Source organism: Stylophora pistillata, chromosome 10 (assembly GCF_964205215.1).
Source record: "Stylophora pistillata chromosome 10, jaStyPist1.2, whole genome shotgun sequence".
Classification (NCBI taxonomy): Eukaryota; Metazoa; Cnidaria; class Anthozoa; order Scleractinia; family Pocilloporidae; genus Stylophora; species Stylophora pistillata.
In genome coordinates, this window is record NC_142528.1 from 12,097,754 (window position 1) to 12,122,047 (window position 24,294).

At 38.4% G+C, this 24,294-nt stretch overlaps 3 protein-coding genes across 7 annotated transcripts in view; 2 read left to right on the forward strand and 1 right to left on the reverse strand.

Annotated features, from left to right (window-relative positions):
* The first annotated feature begins 21 nt into the window (after positions 1 to 21).
* LOC111343889 (ras association domain-containing protein 8) lies at positions 22 to 4,313 on the forward strand. 2 transcript variants are annotated; one of them, XM_088734707.1, is made up of 3 exons: positions 22 to 1,550; positions 3,052 to 3,165; positions 3,691 to 4,313. In XM_088734707.1, exon 1 carries the CDS (start codon positions 357 to 359, stop codon positions 1,542 to 1,544), a length of 1,188 nt encoding a protein of 395 aa, XP_088590833.1. In that variant the 5' UTR covers positions 22 to 356; the 3' UTR covers positions 1,545 to 1,550; positions 3,052 to 3,165; positions 3,691 to 4,313. The 2 variants fall into 2 exon arrangements, with proteins under 2 accessions (XP_088590833.1, XP_088590832.1); XM_088734706.1 differs by having other exon boundaries at positions 24 to 1,553.
* Positions 3,708 to 20,937, forward strand: LOC111343885 (lamin-B1.S). 2 transcript variants are annotated; one of them, XM_088734705.1, is made up of 15 exons: positions 3,708 to 3,848; positions 5,612 to 7,205; positions 7,874 to 8,156; positions 8,650 to 8,835; positions 9,840 to 9,965; positions 10,768 to 10,988; positions 11,684 to 11,874; positions 12,279 to 12,396; positions 14,986 to 15,064; positions 15,449 to 15,556; positions 15,857 to 15,976; positions 16,167 to 16,294; positions 18,159 to 18,396; positions 18,891 to 19,057; positions 19,392 to 20,937. In XM_088734705.1, coding segments are annotated over exons 2-15 (2,277 nt in total). In that variant the 5' UTR covers positions 3,708 to 3,848; positions 5,612 to 6,894; the 3' UTR covers positions 19,393 to 20,937. The 2 variants fall into 2 exon arrangements, with proteins under 2 accessions (XP_088590831.1, XP_088590830.1); XM_088734704.1 differs by lacking the exon at positions 19,392 to 20,937 and having other exon boundaries at positions 5,612 to 5,767; positions 6,049 to 7,205; positions 18,891 to 19,061.
* Positions 20,938 to 21,589: 652 nt separating this feature from the next.
* LOC111343886 (CD63 antigen) overlaps positions 21,590 to 24,294 on the reverse strand; it is a 12,160-nt gene continuing 9,455 nt past the window's right edge. For all 3 annotated transcript variants that reach the window (XM_022951084.2, XM_022951086.2, XM_022951085.2), the window contains exons 7-8: positions 23,477 to 23,560; positions 21,590 to 22,780 (exon numbers count right to left, since the gene is read on the reverse strand). In XM_022951084.2, the coding sequence (XP_022806819.1) occupies positions 22,505 to 22,780; positions 23,477 to 23,560 (360 nt within the window). In that variant the 3' untranslated portion in view covers positions 21,590 to 22,504. The remainder of the gene's footprint in view (positions 22,781 to 23,476; positions 23,561 to 24,294) is intronic.

Sequence of the window (24,294 nt, forward strand, 5' to 3'; positions counted from 1 at the left end):
GTCAAGAAAACAACAAAGTAAACATCCCGTTAACAGTTCTTGATTCTTGATCAGGTCGTGCCTTACGCATGCGTTTGCTTTTATTTGCTTAAATCGTCGGTAGTTGAATTGAGCACAAAGACGCACTTGGAGCGAGATGGCCGAAAGATCGCTTAATTGTGCGTCCAAAAACGAAAGCCGGTGGGTTTCATAAAGAGAAAAACCCCTCATTTCAAGACCACCGGTGATTTGACCATGAATCCAGGTAGAATTCGCGGTTATCTGTCGACGAAATCTGCCCTTTTGAGAAAGGAAGGCTATCTTATGGGTAGATTATGACCTTCAAAAATCAAACTTTGTTCCTCGCATGAAGGAAAATGACTGATCTTAAAGTCTGGGTAGACGGTGTACCGCGAGTTGTACGTGGAGCGCACGAGGATACAACATGTGAAAATGTTTTGTTCGCTCTAGCGAGCGCCACGGGCAAGCTAGGAAGATTTGCCTTGGTCGAAAAATGGCGAGATCTCGAAAGGATTTTGCCGCGAGAGGCGAAACCGCTCAAGTGCTTGCAGATGTGGGGAAAGCAAGCGGGCGAAGTCAAGTTTATTTTGAAGTTAATGAAAGATAAATCAACAACAAAGGAGAGTAAAGTAGGTACTGAAGAACACACGGAGGATGAAGAGAATTTAACGAGTTACCCTTTCCATCGCTCTTTCGAACGGAAGACTTTGGAGAGAGTCGTCGCTAATCAGACGAATAAATTGAAACGTCTTACGCGCGACCTGGAAATTATTCAGTTGCGAATTGACTGTGGTGTCGACGACGAAGAAAATTATCTTTACTTCACCGAAGAGGAAATCACCGAGGATCGTATCACTAAACTCGGACAGGTTCTAAAATTGCAAGCTAAGGAATTATCCATGGAAGAAATTTGTGCAAACGAACTTGCGAAAGAACGAACACGGGAGCAAAAACTTCAGTTCGAACTTGAAGATCATCGAAATAAACTTCACCACTTGGATGTTCACATCTCCGATTTAGAAAGCGTCGGTACTAAAATTTATTCTATGCGAACTCCACACGACACTAAAATCGACAGTAGTTCCTCGCGTGTCGACGAGAGTGATCTGGAAGAACTTGCTCAAGAAATATCCATAACAAGAGAAGAGCTGTCAAAGCAAAGGGAACTCGCCGAGCGACAGAGCGAGGAAGTCGAAAACATTAAAAAGTCTTTCACGGAATTAGAACAGATCGCGCGCCAAAAAAATCTTCAACTCGACTCGCTGAAAGGTGATTCATTATCAGAAAGTCGCTTATCTTATTACGATTTGGACAAAAATCTACAATTAGACACCGCAAAAGACATTCCTTTGAACGGCGTGAGTGATATGCTATTATCGCCTGATAAAACCAAATTAACTGGACCAGTGGCTTCTCAAACGCCATCCCGAAATGGGACGCAGAAAGACGATTCATCACTAAGAGCTGTTTCCTCTCGTAAATCTCCTGTCCGACAGAAAATTGGGGTATTTAATAGCGCCGATGAACCAGGAGTTTTCGTCTAGGAAAAGGTGGTATGTACAGCTTTTCCTTTTTCCCTTTTAATTTTTTTCCTCCAGATTTTGTGATTTATGATTAACTGTGATAGGTGTGATAAACAGTTTAAAGTTGCTTAGAGTTTATCACTCCAAGCATGACGTCATGATCCTGCTGAGAGGGTTTGCAGGAGGAACGTGTGGCGAATAAATAAAAGTTAAATGCGGTAATATTGATCTCGTGACAAACCTGTGTATTTATCTGCCCTATCTTAAGTTACATGAATATCCAATTTTTTTTTCTTCAATAAATTGTCTTTGGTTGGGCATATTTAGTTTCAATATTTGTAAATTTGGCTCTGAGACATTTCCCAGGAGACTAACTAATTTTAATTATAACATGTGACTTTCCTGCCAACCCAAATTCCCCCCCCCCCCCCCCCCCACTGTGCTACCTGCTGGGACAATGTTATTCATGAAACTGATAAATAAATTAGTATTAAAGTTCCTTATCAAGATCCTTATTCCTAATTAAGATCCTTATCATGGATATTCCATATTATTCTTCTTTTTAACATACATTGTTAATATTAATGTACATGTAATTAGTTTTATAAATTTGAATTTACTGTAGTATTCTAAGTCGTTAAGCACTGTTGTTCATTGAATGAAAATAGTGCTCTAGAAGTTATTAAAATAAATTGAATTAAGTTACTTGTATTTTGCATATTTGGAACATTAGATAAAGCTATGATCTCTGTGATAATTAAATATTTGACATTATACTCACTTCCTATAAAAATCCTCTATGGATCAGCTTTCCACAAGAGGAGACTTTTCTGGACTGGTAAATGATGCTAAATTGAATGTTTCCTGGGGTGTTTGGACACACTGTACTATAGATTGTACTAAAATGAAATTAAAATTTCTGACTGTTGTGTTCATCATCAAATCAGTTAGCTGTCTGCCCTCAGGCCTGTCCTGATTGTGCTCGTAAATGCTGGTATAAATGCTGGAAAGTTGCTCATTGAAATGACTAAAAAGTTGCTAAAAAATTGCCAAAAATCCAAAAAGTTGCTAATCAAATTTCAAAAGTTGCTACTTAAAAATTCTTGATATTTTTTTTATAAACTTAAAAAGTTGTATCATTATTCTTCCTAATAACTGCTAATACCACTCACAAAGTATAGCTTGAAACTTAGCATTAAAGAGTTGCTTGTAAATCTGAGCAAAATATATTGATACCATAAGTCTAAAAGAACAAAGCACATACTTCATTTGACGATTTACTGAAGGAAAAGTTGTCAAGTGACAACATTCCTCCCAGAACATTGTGGAAATGATGGGAAAGGATTTGTAAGCTGATATCAGCAATGAGATGAAACAAGGGAAGTATTCTTCTTAACAATAGCAAATAAGTTTTTTTTCTTAACTACCAGTAATGGATTTATTAAACACCGTTAATATTTAAGAATTGCAGGCAGATTTTAGTTGAATTTATGTGGCTCTTTTATCTAATTTTTTATAAACATAATAGGAGTGTTGCTGTGGTAAAGATGAGGTGAGACACTTTGCACAAGCTAAGTGAAATGAGTTTAAAAGGAGTTCTTCTGTTTCGAAATCCTTCTGGGCTGCACGATTGTAATGTGATGTAAGTAATGTATTCTCTACTGCTTGTGGTATGTCTGTTCATTCACAAATGTTTACTTAATAGATAATTCTCTTGTTTCTCTATCAATGAGAAAGCTCTGTAATATGTTTATATGTTTAAGCAGTACAGTATACAAGAGCATTACTTTTCCACACCAAGATGACTATGTGAACCTCAAGTATCTAAATTAAAATTGACTGCGTTTCTTTGTTGGCTCTTCCTGATTTAATGCTCCAAGCTGTGACACTAATTGTTGCTATGGCAAGACAAAAAAATTTAGGAAACCAAATATGCAGAAAAAGTGACTAGTTTGGCAACTATTTTTTCTGGTGACTATTTTGGTGGTTTCTGGTTCCAAAATTTGACTTTGAGGCGAGTGGTATGTGAAGCTCTTTAAAAGAATGATGTTTTGTCTATTGCAGATAAAAAAAAAAATTATTAAAACTTGATGAGAGTTGTAGCACATTTAATATTCTTTGAGTTTTATATATCTTTGTTGAATCAAGGTATTTTTTTATCTTTCAGTGAAGAAGGTTTCATACCTGAAGAGGAAAGGAAATAACTGATCCATTCTTGACATAATTTTGACTGAACTTAGTTTAAGTTTGGATGAACAAACAAGGATGATGTCGAGTTTGCTACTATTCAAGATGTGTTTTGATGAAAGTCATATTGCCTAAAAGGTATGCAATGTGAAATCATTTCACATGATATTGATAGTGGCAGGGAAATGTATATGTCTTGGGCAAAAAAATACAAATTTACAGAAATTTACAGTGAAATTTAAGAAATTGTTGGTTGAAGGAATTCTTTTTATTGCGTTGAAAGATATAATTCTGCAGTTTTGATTTGATAGAGTTTTGTAAGGTTAGAGTAATTTCATCATCTATAGAATTAATTATTATATTATGATTCCTTTTAAAAGTTATAAGAGGGAGTAACAGCTTTTTTTGTCAATGAGATATATTTAAAACTTATTTATGGTGGAAAGTTAATTGAATTTTATCTTAAATTATTACCTCAAATCAGTCATTTAATAATTTCCATAATAATTTCCATAATAATTAATAGCTTATATTGATACTTATTGTGTGAGCTTTGTGTTAACTGAACTTAAAATTTTGAAATAAAGAATTGTATAAATTTAATATCCAAAATTTTGCTCAACTTAAGGAATATAGTTAAATCATATATGGATTGGTGGGATTGGGGTACCCCACAGTCCTGTGTCTATTGATTATATTATTTAACAATTATTTGCGAAGGCAAAGTGATTGTTGTTGAATATTATCATTGAGATGAATGTAGGGGATTATTTAATAATATTCACTGAGCCTGACGCAACTAATTGTTTTAGTATAATTTCTCAGGTGCTTTCAAATGCTGTGGTAAATTCCTTTTTTTTTGTTGAAGCCATTCTTTTACAATTGTTTTGATTTCTCATTAAGATGAGAAGCCAATCTCCACTAGAATTTAGTGGATTTAATCAATTAAATCAGCAAAATTTTCATGTCTTTCTTTTGAAAAGTGTTTGAAAATTGAATTTTCTCCTATTGAGGTTATCACTTCCCTGGTAACAATGTTAAATCATGAGGCAGTCATTTTAAAATTTTTGCTTCGACGAAGGGCTAACGCTCAAAACGTCAGCTTTTGTAATTGTTACGGTGGCCAATTTACCACTTCAACTTTGTTGATATATCCAACTTATTTCGTTACTCCCACCGACGCAGCCCCAAACAGTTTCTTTCGAAACTATCAGCCTTTATTCATTTTAAAATTCAGTCCTCCTGCTATATAATTACCTTGCAGAAGGTGACCATTGCCAGATATGACACAATCCTCGACCAGTCAGAGCATGTGCATGCATCTCTATAATCACCAGAACAGTTATACTTGTTGACTAACAAAATAGAGTGATCATGGTGAATGTTTCCAGCTTCCATTTGTGACGACTGCCTGCACTGTTTTTTCTTTGCATTTCTCTTGCCCATAACCAATTTCAATACCCAGCTGTTCTTTCTATCACCAAGAGAAATCTGGAAAGTACTTAACAGATTAAAAAAAAAAAAAAAGATAAAGAAACAAAAAAATAGGGTTTTTTTTTTAACTCCAAAAGTGCTGTTCCTCAGTGAATTCCAACTTTCACATACTATTCAACAAGAAGCCAAAAGGAGACAGAATTTTCCAATAGTCATTCTTTATCTGCTGCCAATACCCAAATTTTACCCCACCCCACCCTTTTGAGGGACTGTTCATTATTTAGAGCTGGTGGAGGCCTGGTGAAAATTATAGAATGAACTCATGCTCAAATTCTCCTTTATTTACTTGACCTTTTGTGAACATAGTTATTACTAAATTCCCCCACCACACCCCAAGCCCACCAATATGAAAAGTTCGTACCCAATGCGAATGCATACATTGTCCTCCCTCTTTTTTACCTACATAGAAGTCATTGCGATCCTTTACTAACTGTACCAGCCGTCCCCTTCGCTGGACAGAATCTCGTTGGCTTAGAAAGCAGAGTGATTAAAGCAAGCTGCGTGTGTCAACGATGGCTGTGGGTTACATGGTGCTAGCTTAGAAAAACAACTGAAAGTGCGAGGTAATGGATTTCGGTTCCCGTAGTCAGAAGTGATGTTATGAATTAAAATATTGAACTGCAGTTATCATAGCAAACTGTAAGTGCCTCTTGTCAGTGGCTCATTCGTCACCTTGCCCACCGAATCGAAGCTCTGTGTTGTCAAAAAATGCCAATGTAGCTTTTACAGGGTCGTTAATTGTCCTTTGTTTCTCCCACGACACTACTCAGTTATACGCTCTGAGCTAATTATCTGAAGTTCTTTCATTTAATCTTTGTTCCGAAGTAATTTGTTTTTCGTTTAGATTCATTGGAAGACAATTGCGTCGCGCATGGCTGGCTTTGTCGGAAACTTACACCGCTGCTTTGAAGCCGTGCTCTGATTGGTCACGCAAATACCAATGCTTTATGTGAATGTCTCTTGAGAGCAGCTCCCATGCGCTCCTGCAGTCATTGCCTAGAAACGGTTTCGACGCTAACCCAAAAAAACACAAGAAGTCGTAGACGATTGTGGCAAACGATCCTCTGCGGAAAAAATACCACTGTATGGAATCACAGTGAAATCTTCCTTCCGGTAGTGCGTGCGTTGAGAGTGGTTTTTGTCTTGAGAGGTCCGAATTCCATCACTCGTTTTTCTGGAGGAGTTCGCGAAAATTTGGGAAGACAACCTATAATGTAATTAAAACTTGAACTTTAGTACCCTACCATCGAGGAACTTAGCTCTACACGCGAGAAATTACTCAGATTTTCCATATTTCGTCGAAAGTTCAACGAAGTACTGGCTTATCGGCGACAGGGACTTCAAAAGTCAACGTTTTGTTTAATTTTGACTCTCCCTAGCGACAACATTTTGTTACAAATTGCGGGGGAATCTTATTTGTGTGTGATCATCCGATTTACGGCTCGTGTTCTTCTTGGTTAGCTACGCAGTAACATGTGAAATCAGCTTTTCGAATAATTGAGTGAACTGTCGAAACTTTCTCTTAATTGCGGTCGAAAGGATATTAAAAAAATTCCCATTTATCGTGGTAGGGATTCCGCAGTTGTTAACTTTCGTCTTTAATTATTAAATTTGTTTGCTTGGAAGATCCGAGTTTACTTAGCGACTCGAGGACTTGACCATTTAGTTGCCAAGACACCAACGAGAAAAGATGACTACACGGAGTTCGCCGATTCTTGTGCCTCGTTACACGGAGAAAGATTATCTCCAGAGTCTAAACGATCGCTTTGCTTCCTACATATCTCGCGTGCGACAAATGCGCGAGCAAAGCGGCCGTATGGAAACAGTGAATCTTACAAACACAACCAAGATTCTAGAAGATGAGATGGTCGCTCTGAAGGGCATGTACGAACGCCAACTAGAAGAGCTGAGGAACAAACTCGAAGAAATGGCTCGTGAAAGAACACAGCATCAATTGGCTGCAGCGAAAAATTCTGCTTTAGTGGCAGAGCTTCAGGACAAGTAGGTTTAAAACTTAAGTTTGATTTTCATCAAAATATACAGTAGTTTCCCTCCACAATTTTCCGGTATGATACGCTTACCCAATGTCGTTTGATTTGTTGGGTCAATTTAGTAATTTGTTTATCTGACCTTTTCACTGTTACTTTTAATGTCGTAGGGATGTGGTTGAAATTGTATGAAGGCGGGGTGCAAAACAGTACCCCATTGACCCCTTCCTTTAGGCCAATTTTATATTTCTCTGAGCATGCTTAGAATGGGGGGGGGGGACTCACCTTAAGTTAATCACATTTTTTATCAATATAGCCATTTATTTTCCCATTCATTTAGTAACTTATAATGTATTGGGGATGTGGTGAACTTGCTGAAAAAGCCAGTTATGGACTAGGGGAAGGGGGTGGGGGACAAAAACAGTTCCTTACTTGCCCCTTCCCTTTGGCCTCTTGACATGTGCTCTTAGGATAGGAGAAAATTAAAAAGATAAAAAAAAAAGGGAAAATCAATATCTTTAATGACAGTAGTGCTCTTGGACTGCTGGAACCCTTACTCCAATTCTTGTCTGTGCTCTATTTTAACCACAAAATGAGATATCTTGCTTGGGTTTGCTTTAGTAGACAATCTAAGAAATATACAGCTTGTTAGAATTTTGAATCTTGTTTTGTCTGAATCAGATTAGGGGAAGAGACCAGTGCCCGCCAAAAGTTAGAAAATGCTCTAGCAGATGCCCAGCGAGTTATTGCAGAAAAGGAGGCGCTGTTACAGGATGCAAGAGTGACCACCACTCAACATCAGAATGCTCACATGGATACAAAACGGGACAGAGATGGGCTTCAATCTGCACTAACACAAACTCAACAAGCATTAGATACAGAGGTGGCAGCAAGAACTGATCTGCAGACTGTTGCCAATCAGCTCAAAGATAAACTCAACTTTCAGCAGCAGCTTCATGAAAAGGTGAGAGCTAATCAATTTATAATTAATTATCATTAATTTTTCCATTTTTGTAGCTCTGTTTAATGTACCATTTTTTGTAGCCGCTGAATCGATCAGTTAATTTTAGAGTCTTTTAATCCAGGTTCATCAAATAAGCGGCAATTAAATAAGTTTCTGAAAGTAGAATTACACAATCGAAACTTGCAAACGCAAAGCAAAATAAAGCAAAATGAAAGTATACAAAGCTCAAATATATCGAAATGTCGAACACTTACAAACAATCTGAGGGTTCCTTCTCAAAATAACTGAAAAATGTTGGTCGAAATCGATAGGATGAAAACAATTCACATTTGCAATCTTCAGAACAAAATTCATCATACACATGGCCGAAAAAGACCACTCGCTCGGTCTGGTAACAACTAGAGATGTGTCATGTTAAAATCATGAAATGTCTGTTTGGAACATACATTTTTCACCCAAGAAATAGACATATTTTATTATGCTCATCTCTCAGGAGTTGCATGAGATGCGATGTCGTCTGGATGATGCTGAAAGGACTATCTTGTTGGCTGAGGAAAGATTGCATGAGCACAATATTATTGATGAAAATTTGTCAGCTATGTTGGCCAAAGTGAAGCTGCACAGTGATGCCGAGTTGCGACGATTCAAAGAGGAGGCAGAAATCTCTTATCACAATGGGGTAACTACATAAATCATTCAGTTTCAACTTTCATGTCATCTACACACCTGTAGTCATTGTAGGCCAATATATTTGTCTATTAGAAATAATATTGCACCCTCCCTTCAAGAACAGACGAGGAAGTGTCGGCCTACCCCCAAAAAATCAGTTTAGTTCAACTATCAATCTTGAAACTGAAACCCTCATCTTATACCACTGTAGTACCCTGTGCAAAAGAGTTAATTGAGTCCAATGAAACAGCAAAATTTTTTCTGCTTGCTCTGGCTAAAAAGGTTTCAGCATGACTAACTTGATGTGGGTACTGTAATTTCCGGCCATTTACCCACGCGTAATCTCTTGATTTTGCCTTTAACACATGCCACTGCGGGTAATAGGGAGGTGCAGGTTTTGTGACAATTTTGAAATCTACTGGCGGTTGAACTGAAGAAAATTCTCACCTATCTGCGTTTCCACCTCTCAGATGAACTTTATGGTATTAAGAGTGCCACAAAGCGACACGAAAACATGATGCCGACTTGAGTTTATTTCACGCACAATTAGTTGTGTGACGAGCAAATTACTATTGGCACACATGCAAACACAACCTTGATGGTGACAAAAATAAACCAAGGATAACCGGCACATCAGTAACAAATTTCCAGTTAACACTAGCTTCAGCTGAAGAGAATTTTCCCATTTTAAGGGATTTGTTAGGCCCAGTAGAACCAGAGATATTGATTTTTTTGAGAAGTCAACGTGGCGCTGAATGATCGTTCACATAAAATGTGGCCACGAATTCGCATTCTGTCAAGTATGCAACGTTGTGAATTGTAGAGCACATTTGTACAAATTTCCTTTGTTTTTAAGGTGTGGGTTATCCACCAGTGCAGGTTATCCACCAGTGTGGGTAATCTGTTGACTTTTTTTTTCACTGCATGCAATAATCGGCCAGTGCGGGTAATCGGCCGGGAATTATATGGTACCACTAATCTTGACATGTACTAAATTTTGTACAATTTATACAGATGAACCAGATCCGAGCACAGTTGGATAGTGAAAGCAGAAACCTTGCAGCTGCCACAGATGACAACATCCACTTGAAGGCTCAGGTTGAGTCTGTGCATTCTAAGAACATCAACCTGGAAGCCAAGGTATCTACAAATATCTCAAATACACTACATCTTGAACTTCCTTTCATTAACTAACATCAATCAGTAATTGGCTAAAATATTGTTTTTATGGTGTCAAAGCAGATGGCAATCAAGTCTACATTATTACATGCATGGGCTAATTATCTTTGGAAGAGACAGCCTGTGAGTAAAGGCCCTTACATTGTCAGGGCTTTGGTTTGGGCCTTTCATCTGAAAATAAGGCCTCTAGAGCGATGCAAGGTGGCAAGAGGTCTGCAAGGAGTCAAGTACTGCAATAAGTGCTAGACCCTCACCAGCCTCTTCCAAATTGTGGCAAAATGGCAAATAGGCCATTTTACAGTTGTTTACCTGGTTGCCAACTTTTGATTTGGAGTGAGGCTGAAAGTCACTTGTTGTAATAGTTGAGACAATGTATCTATAGTTTGCACGATAACAAGGTCTGTAATATCCGTGTCATTACTAGGTCACCCTTTAGCTTCGGTCCTGTTCAAAGGCTTCGCAACTAAGCACACAACCGTAAAATGGCCTGCTATTGTCTGGCTGGTGAAGAAGAATGAATCTTGCATCAGTATTAATGAGGATGACATGCTCTTAAGCTATGAAAGAGACTTCTCATTTGTTTGCCATACTATTACATCACGGTTTAATGTTACGCAAGAAATTTAAGAGCTTTATAGTCAATTGTTAGAAGTTCTGACATGTACATGTGTCTGTGCCCTGTCAAGAAAAATTATTATTAGATTCTTAAATGGTAAACAATGAGTCAAAACAACTATGAAAAAGTAAATAAACTCATTTTTAGTGTTCTAGTTTGGAAGCCCAAAATGCTGGCCTTATTCAAAACCTGGAAATGGAACGCCAGCAGGCTGCAAACACCATAAAGAATCTGGAGGCTAAGTTGCGAGAGCTGCAAGAAGCCCTGATGGCCAAGGTGAGAGAGCTGGGGCTGGCATACAATGCCCATCTACCACTTGACCTAGAACTGGATGCATTTGCCACTCTATTGGAGGCTGAGGAGAGGAGGTGAGCCAAATGTCTTAAAACCTGCAACAATATAACAGTTACCATGACTGGAAGAGCTTAAATATGAAATAACCATTCATCTCCCCTTCTCATCTCCACAATACCCATGAGCAATTGTCCTCTTTCTGAATAAGTTCCCATGCCGCCACATTTATATTCTCTTTGTATAACTTGATGTGCCTTAATTAATGTGACTTAAGCCAAAAAAAAAGATTTGTGTGATTATAACTGAAAACTTTTCCCTTGATATTCTGTACAGTATGTGCATTTTATGAATTTAGAATTTTAGAATTTAATTTACACCACGGGAATGGCAGGAGAAAGGAACAGAACTTTCATCCCAATTGACACCTAACCCCTTTGTAACCCACCCATCCTACCCCAGGGGAGGACATCCATCACACAGTAATCTCGTGTGTGGGAAATTAACGTCTCCTACCCCTAACCATGCAGGAGACGGGACCTCCATTTATTTGTCCCTATCCGAGAAGACTAGAATATCTAACCATTTCTTGATGTTATAGAAAGGTAGCATATTCTTCTCAATTATTTTAAGACCTTGGGTGTTGGTCCGGTCGAGGCTCGAACCCTCAAACTCCCACACAACAGTCCAGCGCTCTATCCAATTAGCTAACTGGAAGGCGGTTATGGTATGATTGTACATCAACCTTTTGGTTCATTTCTCATCACTTCAGGTTAAACCTGGCCATGGAAAGCAAGGTACCTCTAACTCCAGTCCGCTCTCGTACCTGGCATGCCACTACAGAGAAGGTTCCTATCCCAACTGTCAAACGACCAGCTACCACTCTGGGTATCACACATCCCCCTGCTGTTACAAGTACTGCAGTGATAAGGCGTCCTGTGACACGACCCAAGACTACAGCAGGTACTCAGCGCATTTCTTGAGAGATTGAAATTGTAGCTTAATGCTTCAAAACCTTTGGAAAGTTTCCTGCCAAAGTTACAGTTATCTTTAATTGAGTGCTGGCCTTGGAGAAAAGTACTAACTTTGAAGCAATGAAAGTCCAGATTTTATTCAAGTTTTGGAGTAGATGGATGTTTCTGATGGAGGGTACAAGACACTGCAATGTCATTCCAAGCCATTGGCTTGCAAATATACTGTTTTGGAATGGGTGTATACATAGAAAGATCAGTCAAGCTTTAATTTAATGGTGACACTTCTTCAACTTTAACAATGTTAAATGTCATAGAATCTATTCTGAAAGATATTTATAAACTCTAACCCTAAAGCCAGGAAATAACTTCATGTTTACTGTGATCCAATGTCAGGTACCTTGACTGGCACTAAAGTAAAGCCTGTAGTCCAGCCCATAACCACTAGCAGTCCATACCGCCACTCATGGTCTTATGTACCAAACTTTGTGGACTATCACAGTCCTACATCAAGGTAACTTTAGTTTTTATATTTATGTGTGATGTATTTTAATTTACTTGGTATGCAGGGGGTGCTAAACTGCTTGGTTTGTGGTGATTCAAATGCATAAATCAATATTAAGTGGTACATAAAAACTGTCTTTTCTGAAGAAGGTCCATACAGACTTAAGTCTGCGACAGTCACTTGTCCTTGTTGATTATGTTTTGTTCATGCATCATCTAATCAAAGATCCTTTAATCAGGTCATTGTGGTTTTAATGCTATTGCTGGGTATTTGAAGTAAAGAGATATGAAAGTTGTACTGAAGAAATTTTAGAGCAACATAGTCTTTGAATCCACAGACCATGCCTCCTTTTGTATGACAAGTTTTTGAGCCACTGTGAGTTAAAAGTGTAGCAATAGTGTCTTCTTAAATTCTTCCTGGTGGTTGACAAAAGCCAATTAACCAGTAATAAACCAATGATAATCTAATAAAATTATAAATTTTATTTTTTGATTTAAAAAAGTTCCCTAAAGCCAGTATTTAACAGTGGTCATATCCAATTTAAGGAGAACTTATTTGATGTTTCTAACTCATAGATCCTCTCTATCATTCTGGGCCAGTTAATTTTTTTAATGTAAACTCAAAATCAAGTTTCTGAAATTGATTCTTGTCAAATGTATTGAAAAGAATGATACCCCACATTTAGCAGTCTGACTCTGGTTATATTCTGTTTCTTTTGGAGGTCTCGCTTTCTTCGAAGCCTTCCACGCACACTGGCCCAGTATGACTTCTTCAAGATTTACCATTGAGAACAATACAGTGCTACATAACAACACTTTTCTTTTGCTCAACATTATTGACATGTAACTTAAATTTTTCCCTCCCCTGTGAAATACAAAGTTCGGCCTAAGTCAACCACTGTTTTGATTACTCTAATTTATCAAGCCCCATTTGATTTGTATGACTAGTTTATCTTTTCCAATGGCAGACAGTGGTTATGCAGTCCAATTAGAAGACTGACTTCTTTTTTTCATCATACCATCTAAGCTACATTGTATAGATGATGTTTTTATTTGAATTTTAACTACAAGGCAGAAAAAGTGGATTTGAGAAATTCATATTACAAGTATTAATTTTTGGGCTTTTAAACTCTACCAGTCATGAAGTATTTTTTCACAAGTATTTGACAAATTAAGTATATATTTCTTAAATTCCACAATGCAAATATTTTATATAGTGGAATTTAGTAACCACGTTTTTAATTTTTCTGGTCTAATCCAATAGTGTCATTTGAATTTTTTTGTCAAGTTTGTTTCTGTTTTCTAAGTTTACTCTTTTTCTGAAAATATGAGTGTTGTGTATATGATTAACTTCCACAATGATATACCTCAGAGTTTAGTATATCCAATTGCATAACAATTTGAGGTGAATTTTTAGATGAAAGTACAATAACAGTGATTATTGTTACTAACATGTCTTGTTTGATTTAAAATTTTGAATGTGACATTAATTTGATATAAAAAATTTTCATCCATGTCAAGTTCTACAAGATTATCAGATTTTGCAAATAAGTGAAGATTATATCATGACAGTAATTATTATTGATATATTGTTGATTTATAAGATGCACATTTTTATTGATAAATATGTGTTATTTATTGTTGAAATATAGAACAGAATTGAGAAATTTTATTCACTTCAAGATACTCCTTTGGGAATATTGATTTTCATTTTATTGAATTGCCCATTAATTATATATAATTATAGATACATATCAGATTAGAAGTAATGAGAATCAGACATCAAGATTGCTTAAAAATCACAAAGAGTTGAATAAGTTATTCCCTTTTTAATTTAAAAATATTTGAATATTTATCAAAAGAGCAAATCAAATTTTTCATCTTACTATTTACAGCAAAGTATGGTCATATTTTTAACTTTTACGCCTTTCAACGCCTTAGCACACATGTCTATGTATTTTCTATTAGAATAAGTTTTTCATCAATCACTTTGTAAGACATTAGATATTACAGTGGTTTTACCAATAAAGTCATCTCTCATCAGATTATATGCAGAATTCTAATTTTGGAAGTTGTTTTTCAGAAAAACTCTTCCACCCCATGACTATGATTTTTTCAACTATATCACTCGGCAATATTAGCTACCTACTATTTAAGAGTTGATGCGACTTTCATATTGTGAAGAAAAAAATCATTACCACTCATTTGATGTTGCTTACGTATTTTAAAGAGTAAGGCAAAGAAGCAATTAGTATGTCTAAAAAATCTAGAAGGTCCAAATAATTATGTTGAGATAAGTTTGCTTGACAACATACATCACTACAACCATAGAAAAACCTTAACGTTTACTGAACAAATTCCAGATATCTAATAAATCGAGCTGTCATCGTTATTGTATGAAGGTATCAATAACCCCCTTATGTTTAGCGATCGCATATGGTACAAGAGAAATCCAAACAAAGCGATTTAATTTAATTTTTGTTTTGGTTCTCAATCACCATGTGCAGTTTGCTTTCTATCCACGGTTGGCCGCTAAGGGCATATCCCATATTCGTTCATGCAAGTCTCATTCTTTCTTGGTTTACGTCTTTTCATTTAGTCATACAGGAAATGTCCGTATCTTGGAGGTCAACCCAGATGGTAACTATGTGAGAATCTTCAACACATCCGGTTTCAAAGTGAGTTCTATTCTGACTTCCAAATATCTTAGTTTGAAGGTATGTGTCGGACTTGGTCCATGGGTTTATCGCACTTCTTTTTTATCGCAATTCTTACGGATGAACTATGCATATAGGGTTTTGGTGATCTCGAAGCTAGCCTTTCTCTTTGCTTTTTCCTCATCTACTTTAAGCTTTAACGGTGATGCGCGATTCCCAAGCTAAGGGTTCTCTAATCGTCGACGCTTGGTAAGTCTTTCTGTCACCAGCTACTTCCCCTTCCGGCTGGAGAAGTTTCATGCATCTTAACTGAGATGCAAAGTGTTGGACATTGTCAGTGGGTGACAAAATCGCGAAAATTCTTGCTATCTTAGCTTCATGACGTATCCTCGATTCTTTTCCCAGGATGAAGAGATTGGCGGGTACATGGTTCAACAGAATGTTGCTGGAAGACCAGTGACAGTCTTCCGTTTTCCTCCAAGAACCCGGCTGAAGGCATTGTCACACGCTACTGTAAGTATCTCCACCCACTAATACAGTAGGTGCTGCAGCAGAAAGTATTAAAAAAAAAAAACAATTGGCCCATAGCTATTAACAATTTGCACGTTATCAGGTCATTGTTAGGTATCTTAATTTGTCTTAAACCGAATGACATGTACATGGTGGTCTTACTTGGTGATTTATTTTTATGAAATAATAGCCCAACTCCTGGGCATAATGTTAAATCAAAATTCTCCGATAGAAAATTGCTCGGCCTATTTACTGAAAATAATCTGGTTGAACCCCTTTGCCCTTTGCTGTTGTCTCCTATAGGTGTGGTCGGCTGCAAGTTTGTCCAGGCATAACCCTCCATCAGACTTCTTGTGGAAAGAGCAGCACAAGTGGGGAACTGGACCAGAATGTACCACAATACTTTGCAAACCTAATGGACAGGTGAGACTTCATTTTTTGCATTGTCGTTGTCGTCGTCGTTGTTGCAAATTGTTTTGTTATCCTTCAAAGATAATGGAATTCATGATATGTTTCAGAGCGATGAATGCAGTTGTTGAGCAAGGTATAATTCATGAAAAGAATCATGTTACAAGTCAAAGAAAATAAGTTAAATTGTTTGTATATTCTGTAGGCTGTGGCATGGACCACTGCTGCCTATCCATTTGGCGTCCCGAACCAAATTCCCACGCGGGACACGGGACCGATTGTCTTACCAGAGAGTGGGGAGCCAGCTAAGGAGAAGACACCTCGTTCTCCAAGGTAAGTATCTACGTATTCTCATTTCTCCCCACAACATACACAATAGTCCCTTTTACAGTTGTGGGCTTGGTGGCCAAGCCTTTGAACAGGAGTGAGGCTAAGGGTGACCCTGTTGTGATAGGGACCTGTATCTAGTTAGCATGATAACAAAGTAATTTGCATTTGAAAAGCAGCAACATCTCTCTCATAACAAGGTCACCCTAAGCCTCACTCCTGTTCAAAGGCTTGGCCACCAAGCCCACAACCGTAAAAAGGACTATTACCGTAAAAAGAAAGACATGTTAGTCTCGGAGTTTTGAATCAACTTGCTTGTAAGAAATGCGTCTTTTTTTTGTTTCATTTGTGGTAATCAACTGGTTGACTAGTCTCCCTCGCAGCCGTTGTTTTTGGATGTCACGCAACGCTCCCCCAAAAGAACGGCTGCTGACAACCGAGCTACATTCCTTTCTCATTGTCCTTGCGGTTTATTCGCGGTCTATTGAACAGACCAATCACCTACCAGAAAATCTGAATGACGTAAGGTTTCACGCGAAAATATGGATGTGGCAGATGATCTAGCTATCCTGTCGGGAGAAACACTGAACTGAGAAATTTGTCGATGAGAGCTCAAAATGTTTCACATGTTCATCGTTGTGCCCTGGTAAAGACAGAGTAAATATTTTTGGGAAAACTTCTCACAATTTCGTCGAAATTATAGAATCTACGCTTAACATAGCCGTCGACTGCTACGCCAACGACACGAACGCTAGATTGTTTGAGCGGTTGTTAAAGTTTCAGCGAGCAACTGAGAAAGTAGAAGCTAAAAACTGAACTGAAACTCTTCATTCGCAATATTTCAAGAGGTTACTACAGATTATAAAAGTCAGAATATATAAGAAACAGTAAATTACATCAATACTCAAAAGAAATACAAGACGCCTTTCAATCTAGGCCAAGGGCTAAACGCTTGCGCTTCGAACTACAGATGGAGATCAGGAGGAAAAAAGCGCGTGCTTGCCGTCAACAAACTGGGCGAAGGCTTCGAGAACACTGCAATTTAGGTCGGCCAACGTCTCCTACACTACTTGTACTTCTTCATTTGCCAGTCCGCTGCTAGCTTGAGCGAACCCGATTAGTTATGTTCGTGGCTTCTTATCACCGGTACAGGAAATCGGCCCGAATTATCGAGTGTTTCCGCACGTTGGTACAACGCAACAACAATAACAATAATATGACCACTTTCATTGGTAACATTGTCAAACACGAGCGGGAGTGCTTGATATATTAACGATTTCCCGGATCCTGTAGGCAACTTAACAAAAACATCTTCTTTCTCGACAAAAACTTTTCTAATTGCAAGCTTCTGGTGAGCATTAAGCCGGAAAATTTTGAACTTTGACGACGCTTTGCGAAAAGCTCCTTCAAGCACCGCCATTTGTCTTGTGTTTTCAACATGAGGATCGCGATAGAAAACGATATCTGATTGGACGAGTCTCAAATGGTGAGTCTGGCGCGAAAAGTTTCCTGAAAATGGAACCCGAGCTGTGATTGGCCAATTCGGAGAAAGGAATGTAGTTCGGTTGTCAGCAGCCGTTCTTTTGGGGGAGCGTTGCGTGACATCCAAAAACAACGGTTGCGAGGGAGACTACTGGTTGACAGATTTAACTGCTATACGAATGACTCTTGTAAGGGTGTCGGACCTCCAGTACTGAAGTTTTTGCCCCATTTCTTCATTGCTGTCACTGATGAACTGAATTTGAAACTCAAGGGCCTGTTCTTGTTTAATTCCACTAAATATTGACTTGGGCTGGTTGAGTAAAGATGCACAAGAAGGTTTTTAAATGGCGACCTTCTTTTTTTTTTTCGTATGCTCGATTTCCTTTAGGTCTAAAGTCCCTGACCCAGTACCAAGAGAAACAGAAGGTAAACCTTTTTCAAATCCCCCAACTGACCCTCTTCATCCGCACACTGTACAATCCAGGACTAAACTCGGCGGCCACGATGCTATGAGCATGCATCCACAAGCGAGATCGCAGACGGAGAGGCCGGACCCTTCTGGGGCTAGTCGAACTGGAGGAGCACCTCTAAGAAAGTTTACTGGGACGTCTCTACCAAACAGTAAGGTATGATTTAACTCTTAAGATTGGCAACGGAATACGCGCCAATTATTTTTCTTAATCACAAAGAGATGATAGTCGCTAGTATCTTAACATATGTTGTATGCTTTAATTTTATCATAGTATATTTTTAATAACTATTTCAGATGTAATGCGCGCTTGATCATTTTATGGAAAGTGCGCAATATAAGAGTTAAAGTATTAAATACGATGAATATATGAAGAGTTCCAATACATCCAGAGTTCGGCCTCTAAAAATGGCCAGGGAGGATCCATACGGGTTCTGCCAGCAACAGACTTCAGTTCACCGTCGCAGTAACATCAAGACAGACGTGCATCATACTTAAAGTATTAAATTATTATTATAACAGAAGTAACTGAAAACAATACAATCTCGGATTATTTTCAACATTTAATTGGAAATTTGCTCTTGATAGACTATCAAGGTGAGTGATATACAGTGGTTGCTAATATTTGTTAATGCTTCATTGTCCATTCAGAGTTCGGCCTCTAAAATTGGCCAGGGAGGATCCATACGGGTTCTGCCAGCAACAGACTTCAGTTCACCGTCGCAGCAACATCAAGACAGACTGAATCAAATTAATAGTCATCAAAGGGTTGAGTTCGCGCCGCCGATGCCCAGGCCCTACGTCATTGCTAACACATGGTAAGAGGTTGGCAAGAAATTGTTTTGATACCATCTAGATATTGAACTAAAACTGTGCGCTATTAAATCAAGTAAAAAAAATTCAATGTTACAACTCAAATGCGTTTTTGGAGTACAGTGTGTCTCCCTTCGTTTCCAATACAATTTTTATTTTGTTTGGAATTGGAGGTTTTGATCGCTCACCTCTCACTTTCCACGAAACAAACTCAAACTTGGATGTTTATGCAGTTTCAAATGTATTTATCCACAAGAAAGCAGTCTATCTTTCTCTTGGTTTTCAAGTAGTCATTCTTTCTTTTTTTCTTTTAATTGTTCCTCGTTTTCTTATCAACAGATTTACACATTCGCGAAGAATAAAATGGAAAAGAATAGTGCGGAGTGGAGTAATGATAACATTTCGTTGTTCACAGGAATTTTTTTCAAATTTATACTAAACAAAATTTGTAAATAAACAGCCACTGCACGTATATGAAGGAACTAAGGCAATGTCATGTGATGTGTGCACTATTTTTCAAAGTTGTCAATTGTTACTCAGTCAAATGTCAACAAAGCAAGGGGAAATGGATTTCTTAGTCCGCGTTCGTTTCGGCAGTGAAAAAATAGAAACTTTTGTTTTTACTATAAAGGTAAGGATCCCTTCGGATTTGTTTAACCTGGTAATTAGGCCTGAAATAGCATTTAAAGTATCATTAATAATTCTTTCCATTTATCTGGTTTAAGTGTAGTGAAGGAAATTTGATCGCGTACGAGATACACCCTCTTCGAGCAACTCGGAGAAAATTTAAAATTCTCCGAAATTGTTTTGATGTTGATGCTAATGTCTTGTAATGGTGGAATTTAAACATTCTGTCGAAAAATTTCTCTAATAGGTGTGGTACTTCTCAGTTCGGTGTAGCCTCCACAAGAAACAAAGTTTTCATCTAGCTTTTATGGTTTTGTTCGAAGTAATGGTTCATTTTACGTGAAGCGATTTCATTAACTTTAATCATAGAGAAATAAGGGCTACTTTGCTTGAGCGCTGAATGAATTATGGCCTCAAGTATAGCGGTTTACGAATATGGTGGGAGTTCCTCTGTTTCCTTCATTTGTTTTCGTTTATGCGTCGAAGCTTCAACGTCGCTCTCCCCGGGCAACCTCCCGGGAATTTGAATTTTTGAACGTTGGTTTGTTCAAATTCCAGCCCCCGAGGCAAAAATTGTGTTCAAATACCCCACCCAATTTATTTGCAGCAACCGTGACTTTCTACACAGTGACTAAGCTTGAAAACCTAGACCTTGCAGACCTTTTCTTCTTAACCATTCGCTGGCGAAAGTGAACAATTTTCCTCAAACACCTCCATATTTAGAGATAGTACACTTGTATTCCGCTGGAAAGACTGGACACGACTTCCTGTTCAAATTTCCCACTCCACTTAGCCAGGCAAGGTTCAAGTTCCCCATTCCCGGGCACGGACGACGGTCAAATGCCCAAGGGTTGCCCGGGCTGTTGAAGCTTCGAATTGATCGGCGCATTAGTTTGAGGTTATTTTCTCCTCGTTGAACAGGTAGGACATAAACATGTTATTGTTATGTGGTGTGTGCGTGTGTGTGTAAGACCACCTGAGCTGGTTTAAGCTTTTAATTTTCTATTTTTTTTTTCCTTTTTTTTCTTTTAATTACAATCAAGCTAGAGCAGAACTGGATATGATCGTGACTGTTTCTTGCGATTTTTTTCATTCTTGTGTCTCGACAACAACGCTAGTGATAAAGACAGTTACGTGGTTCATATCAGGAGTCAAAAGGACAAGGAGAGCCAGTTCTGAATAATAATATTGGCATGACGTCACGTTTGGTTATTTTTGTGTTGCAAAGGAATAAAAAGACTTGATTTCCCATTCTTAATTCTCTCTTTCTATTTCTCCATTTTCGTTCCCTCATTTTCGATCTTCCCGTCCGATTATTTACATTCGATTTTCTATTTCCCTTTTCTAAAGATCTCTTCCGGATTTCCTTTCCCTCGTTTTAACAGCATGGATTCTTCACGCACTGTACCTTTTTTTGTTGCTGCTGTTGTTGTTGATATGATCACACTTACTGTTACACACACGATGACAGTGGTAAGAAAACTATACAGTTCACCGCCCACAAAAATTCGTCGATTTTTATGATGAAAACCATTTCAGTGGACCAGAAACTCTTCTAGATGCACATCCTTTCTTTGGTTCGAAGACACGGACAGCAAAGCTGGTCTCGTGGATGCATTCCTCTTATTGTTTAATGATTCAAGAAGATGAAGGGTTGCCATTGTTTTTCCTCACGCTAATGTTTCAGGAAATTATGAGGGTTGTTGTAGGCTTGGGTCGCACGAGAACCATTTGCCAATAACTTCCTTCTCGTTAAAATTTTGAACACCTGTATCGACAGCTAACTCGTGAAGGAATAAATACGAGTTGTGCCTTTTGTTCATTTTGGTGACGGTTCGTGTAAGACACACCCTCTGGCCGAAATTCATTAGTTTTCCTATGCCAAACAATTTTAAAGATTTACTCAGTAATCCATTATCTATAAACTCTTCTCTTTTATTTAGTAATTTGAATAACTTAAAGAGAACTGGATGATTGAGAAACACAGAACAAATTTGTGTTTAGTCTCAGTAACAACTAAAGGCGCTTATAAATCACAATTTGAATTTCCCAAACATCTGCTTGAACAGACGTGCATCGTAAACCAAAATAGCAGTAACAACTAAGAATATAAACTCTGTTTCGACTAAAGGAGAAGTTTTGCTCCATAAAAGATAAGACTTCTATCACACTCTACAAAGGGTCTTAGCGATACTACAATAATGACCATGTTTTAAGACCTCGGAGTAATCCAACCTTTTGAAAATTGTGATCAAATGAGCTCAAGTTCTACCACGTTTATCGAAGGACAACTTGGCTTGTGACACAAAGATGAGTAAATAAGGCAAAGGGTGAATTTCGATTTCGAAAGTGGAAAAAGGAACTCTGCCAAACTCAGTTCTGCTCTACTCCAAGCATTTACGGCGACGACTACTCAACCCCTTCCTTGGGCTCCTCCTTCTATCCATGCAGCTCATTATTTTGACCTTCACCTATGCCTTGAAGAAGCTAGCCAAGTTCAGGGGCTCCTGGCTAGTTAAAGGAAAATGATATGACTGACAAAATCACGGTGACATAACAACCATGAATGATATCTGAGCTCTCTAATTGACAGTCTAGCCCTCCCTTTCAGTAGTTATTTGGCAAATAATTTCTAAAGAAATGAAAAATTTTGAACTGGGCTCTGTTTAACATGGTTCCTAGCGAGGCGTGCGATCCTCAAAACCTCAGAGAGAAGAAAATAACTTGTTTTGAACTCCTATATCTCTTTACTTTCCCCTGCATCCATTCCGTGTCTTTCTCTTTGTCAGATCATTGTTAATCGAGCATGCAGCTCCAGATGTTCTTTAACAGTAGGTGACTTTTTCTTTAGAGGGCTCCACACTTTCCTCTTTACTCGAAACACCAGGATTGGAGGTACTTTCTCCCTGTTCAACAGGCGGGTCATCTTCCTCTCTTACTGCAGTAGGTCCAACCTTGCTTTGTCCTGAGCCACTTCCTCCCTTCCCGCCAATCAATTCGTGTTCTCCGAGATGAGACTGCGTCGGTGATTGTTGTTGTGCATAATTTTCACCGCCTCTTTTGCAGAAATAACAATAAAGAAAGGCCACGCACAAGAACACCTGCAATCCCAAATTTTATGCGCTAAAAATTCATTCTTATAGAAGCAGCGATGATGTTAAAGAGCCTCAATGAACCGAAGTATCAAAAAGGCTAAGCCTAGTGTTACCGTATTGCAGTCTCAGGCAAAGAACACATGCAAATCATAAGACGCTTCCTTCATCTTCTCTAGCTTTTGTCTAAAGACTAATTCAAGAGTTGAACTGCACTTTGGTAGTTTTAGGAACAGGCATTACAGGAGTTTAGATCCGCCTCACCCGGAATATTAATTTATTAACTGCATTTTGATTGATCCTCGTAAAAAACCCAACCCCAAAAATGAAAGCAAAGCAAAATATCACAAGGACGCAACGAGAGCTCAAAGGAAAAAAGAAAAACGTGAGAGACCACGTGGACATTGGTTCTAACTTTGAATTTGATCGGTTGTGGCAAGGGAGCACGGCAGAATTTATTTTCCCTTGATTTCGGGCATCTTTCTCGTATTTCGAATCGCCATGTTGCTTTTCCGCTTTTATCCGCTGACCGCTATGTTGAGCCGCTAACTGCCGTGCTCCCTTGGTTGTGGTAGTGACGCGAGTTTTTAAACCTATCATACAACGAAGTACAGTAAATCCAAAGCCATCTCCGTTTACGTACCACACTCAATTGATAATTGGTTTATCCCCAATAATTTACTTCCCCTTAAGTTACTGCTTTACCTCGACTATACCAACTATGATTCCAATAACACCTACAGTAGCCAACAGTGCTCTCAAGTTACCCACGACAATCGAGGCACAACCCTGCAAAATAACATTCATCCAGTTATCATAAGTGTGCTGTTGTATCGTGGAAAATTCCAAAATTCATTTACAGAAAACTTAATAGCTGCTCTTGAATGGTATCATGATTAAGGATCAAGTTTTTAAAACTTCCTTGTTTAACAGCATTAGGGAATTTCAAAGGTTATTCTCAGTATCAGAGATCTGCTTAAAATAATTGTAATAATTATATCAATTTCAAAAGCGCATCTACCATGTAATGATCTAATGCGCTTTACAACACTGTGCGGGGGACTTTTCCAGACTGCCAGTGGCAGTTTACAATCAACAAAGGAGACATTTGTACAGATGCCCCCCCCCCCCCCGGATGTATCTAAAACAAAGACCCTGTGGTCTAAAACGAAGACCCTGTGGACTACAACGAAGACCCACTGGTCTAAAACGAAGACCATGTGGTCCAAAACGAAGACCCACTGGTCTAAAACGAAGACCCTGCGGTCTAAAACGAAGACCCACTGGTCTAAAACGAAGACCCTGTGGTCTAAAACGAAGACCCACTGGTCTAAAACGAAGACCCTGTGGTCTAAAACGAAGACCCACTGGTCTAAAACGAAGACCCTGTGGTCTAAAACGAAGACCCACTGGTCTAAAACGAAGACCCTGTGGTCTAAAACGAAGACCCTGTGGTCTAAAACGAAGACCCACTGGTCTAAAACGAAGACCCTGTGGTCTAAAACGAAGACCCACTGCTCTAA

Coding starts and splice junctions, on each gene's coding strand:
- LOC111343889 (XM_088734707.1), top strand. CDS start 357: ATGACTGATCTTAAAGTCTGGGTAGACGGTGTACCGCGAGTTGTACGT.
- LOC111343885 (XM_088734704.1), top strand. CDS start 6,895: ATGACTACACGGAGTTCGCCGATTCTTGTGCCTCGTTACACGGAGAAA. Junction 8,836..9,839: donor AAATCTCTTATCACAATGGG/GTAACTACATAA, acceptor CAATTTATACAG/ATGAACCAGATCCGAGCACA. Junction 11,875..12,278: donor ACGACCCAAGACTACAGCAG/GTACTCAGCGCA, acceptor ATCCAATGTCAG/GTACCTTGACTGGCACTAAA.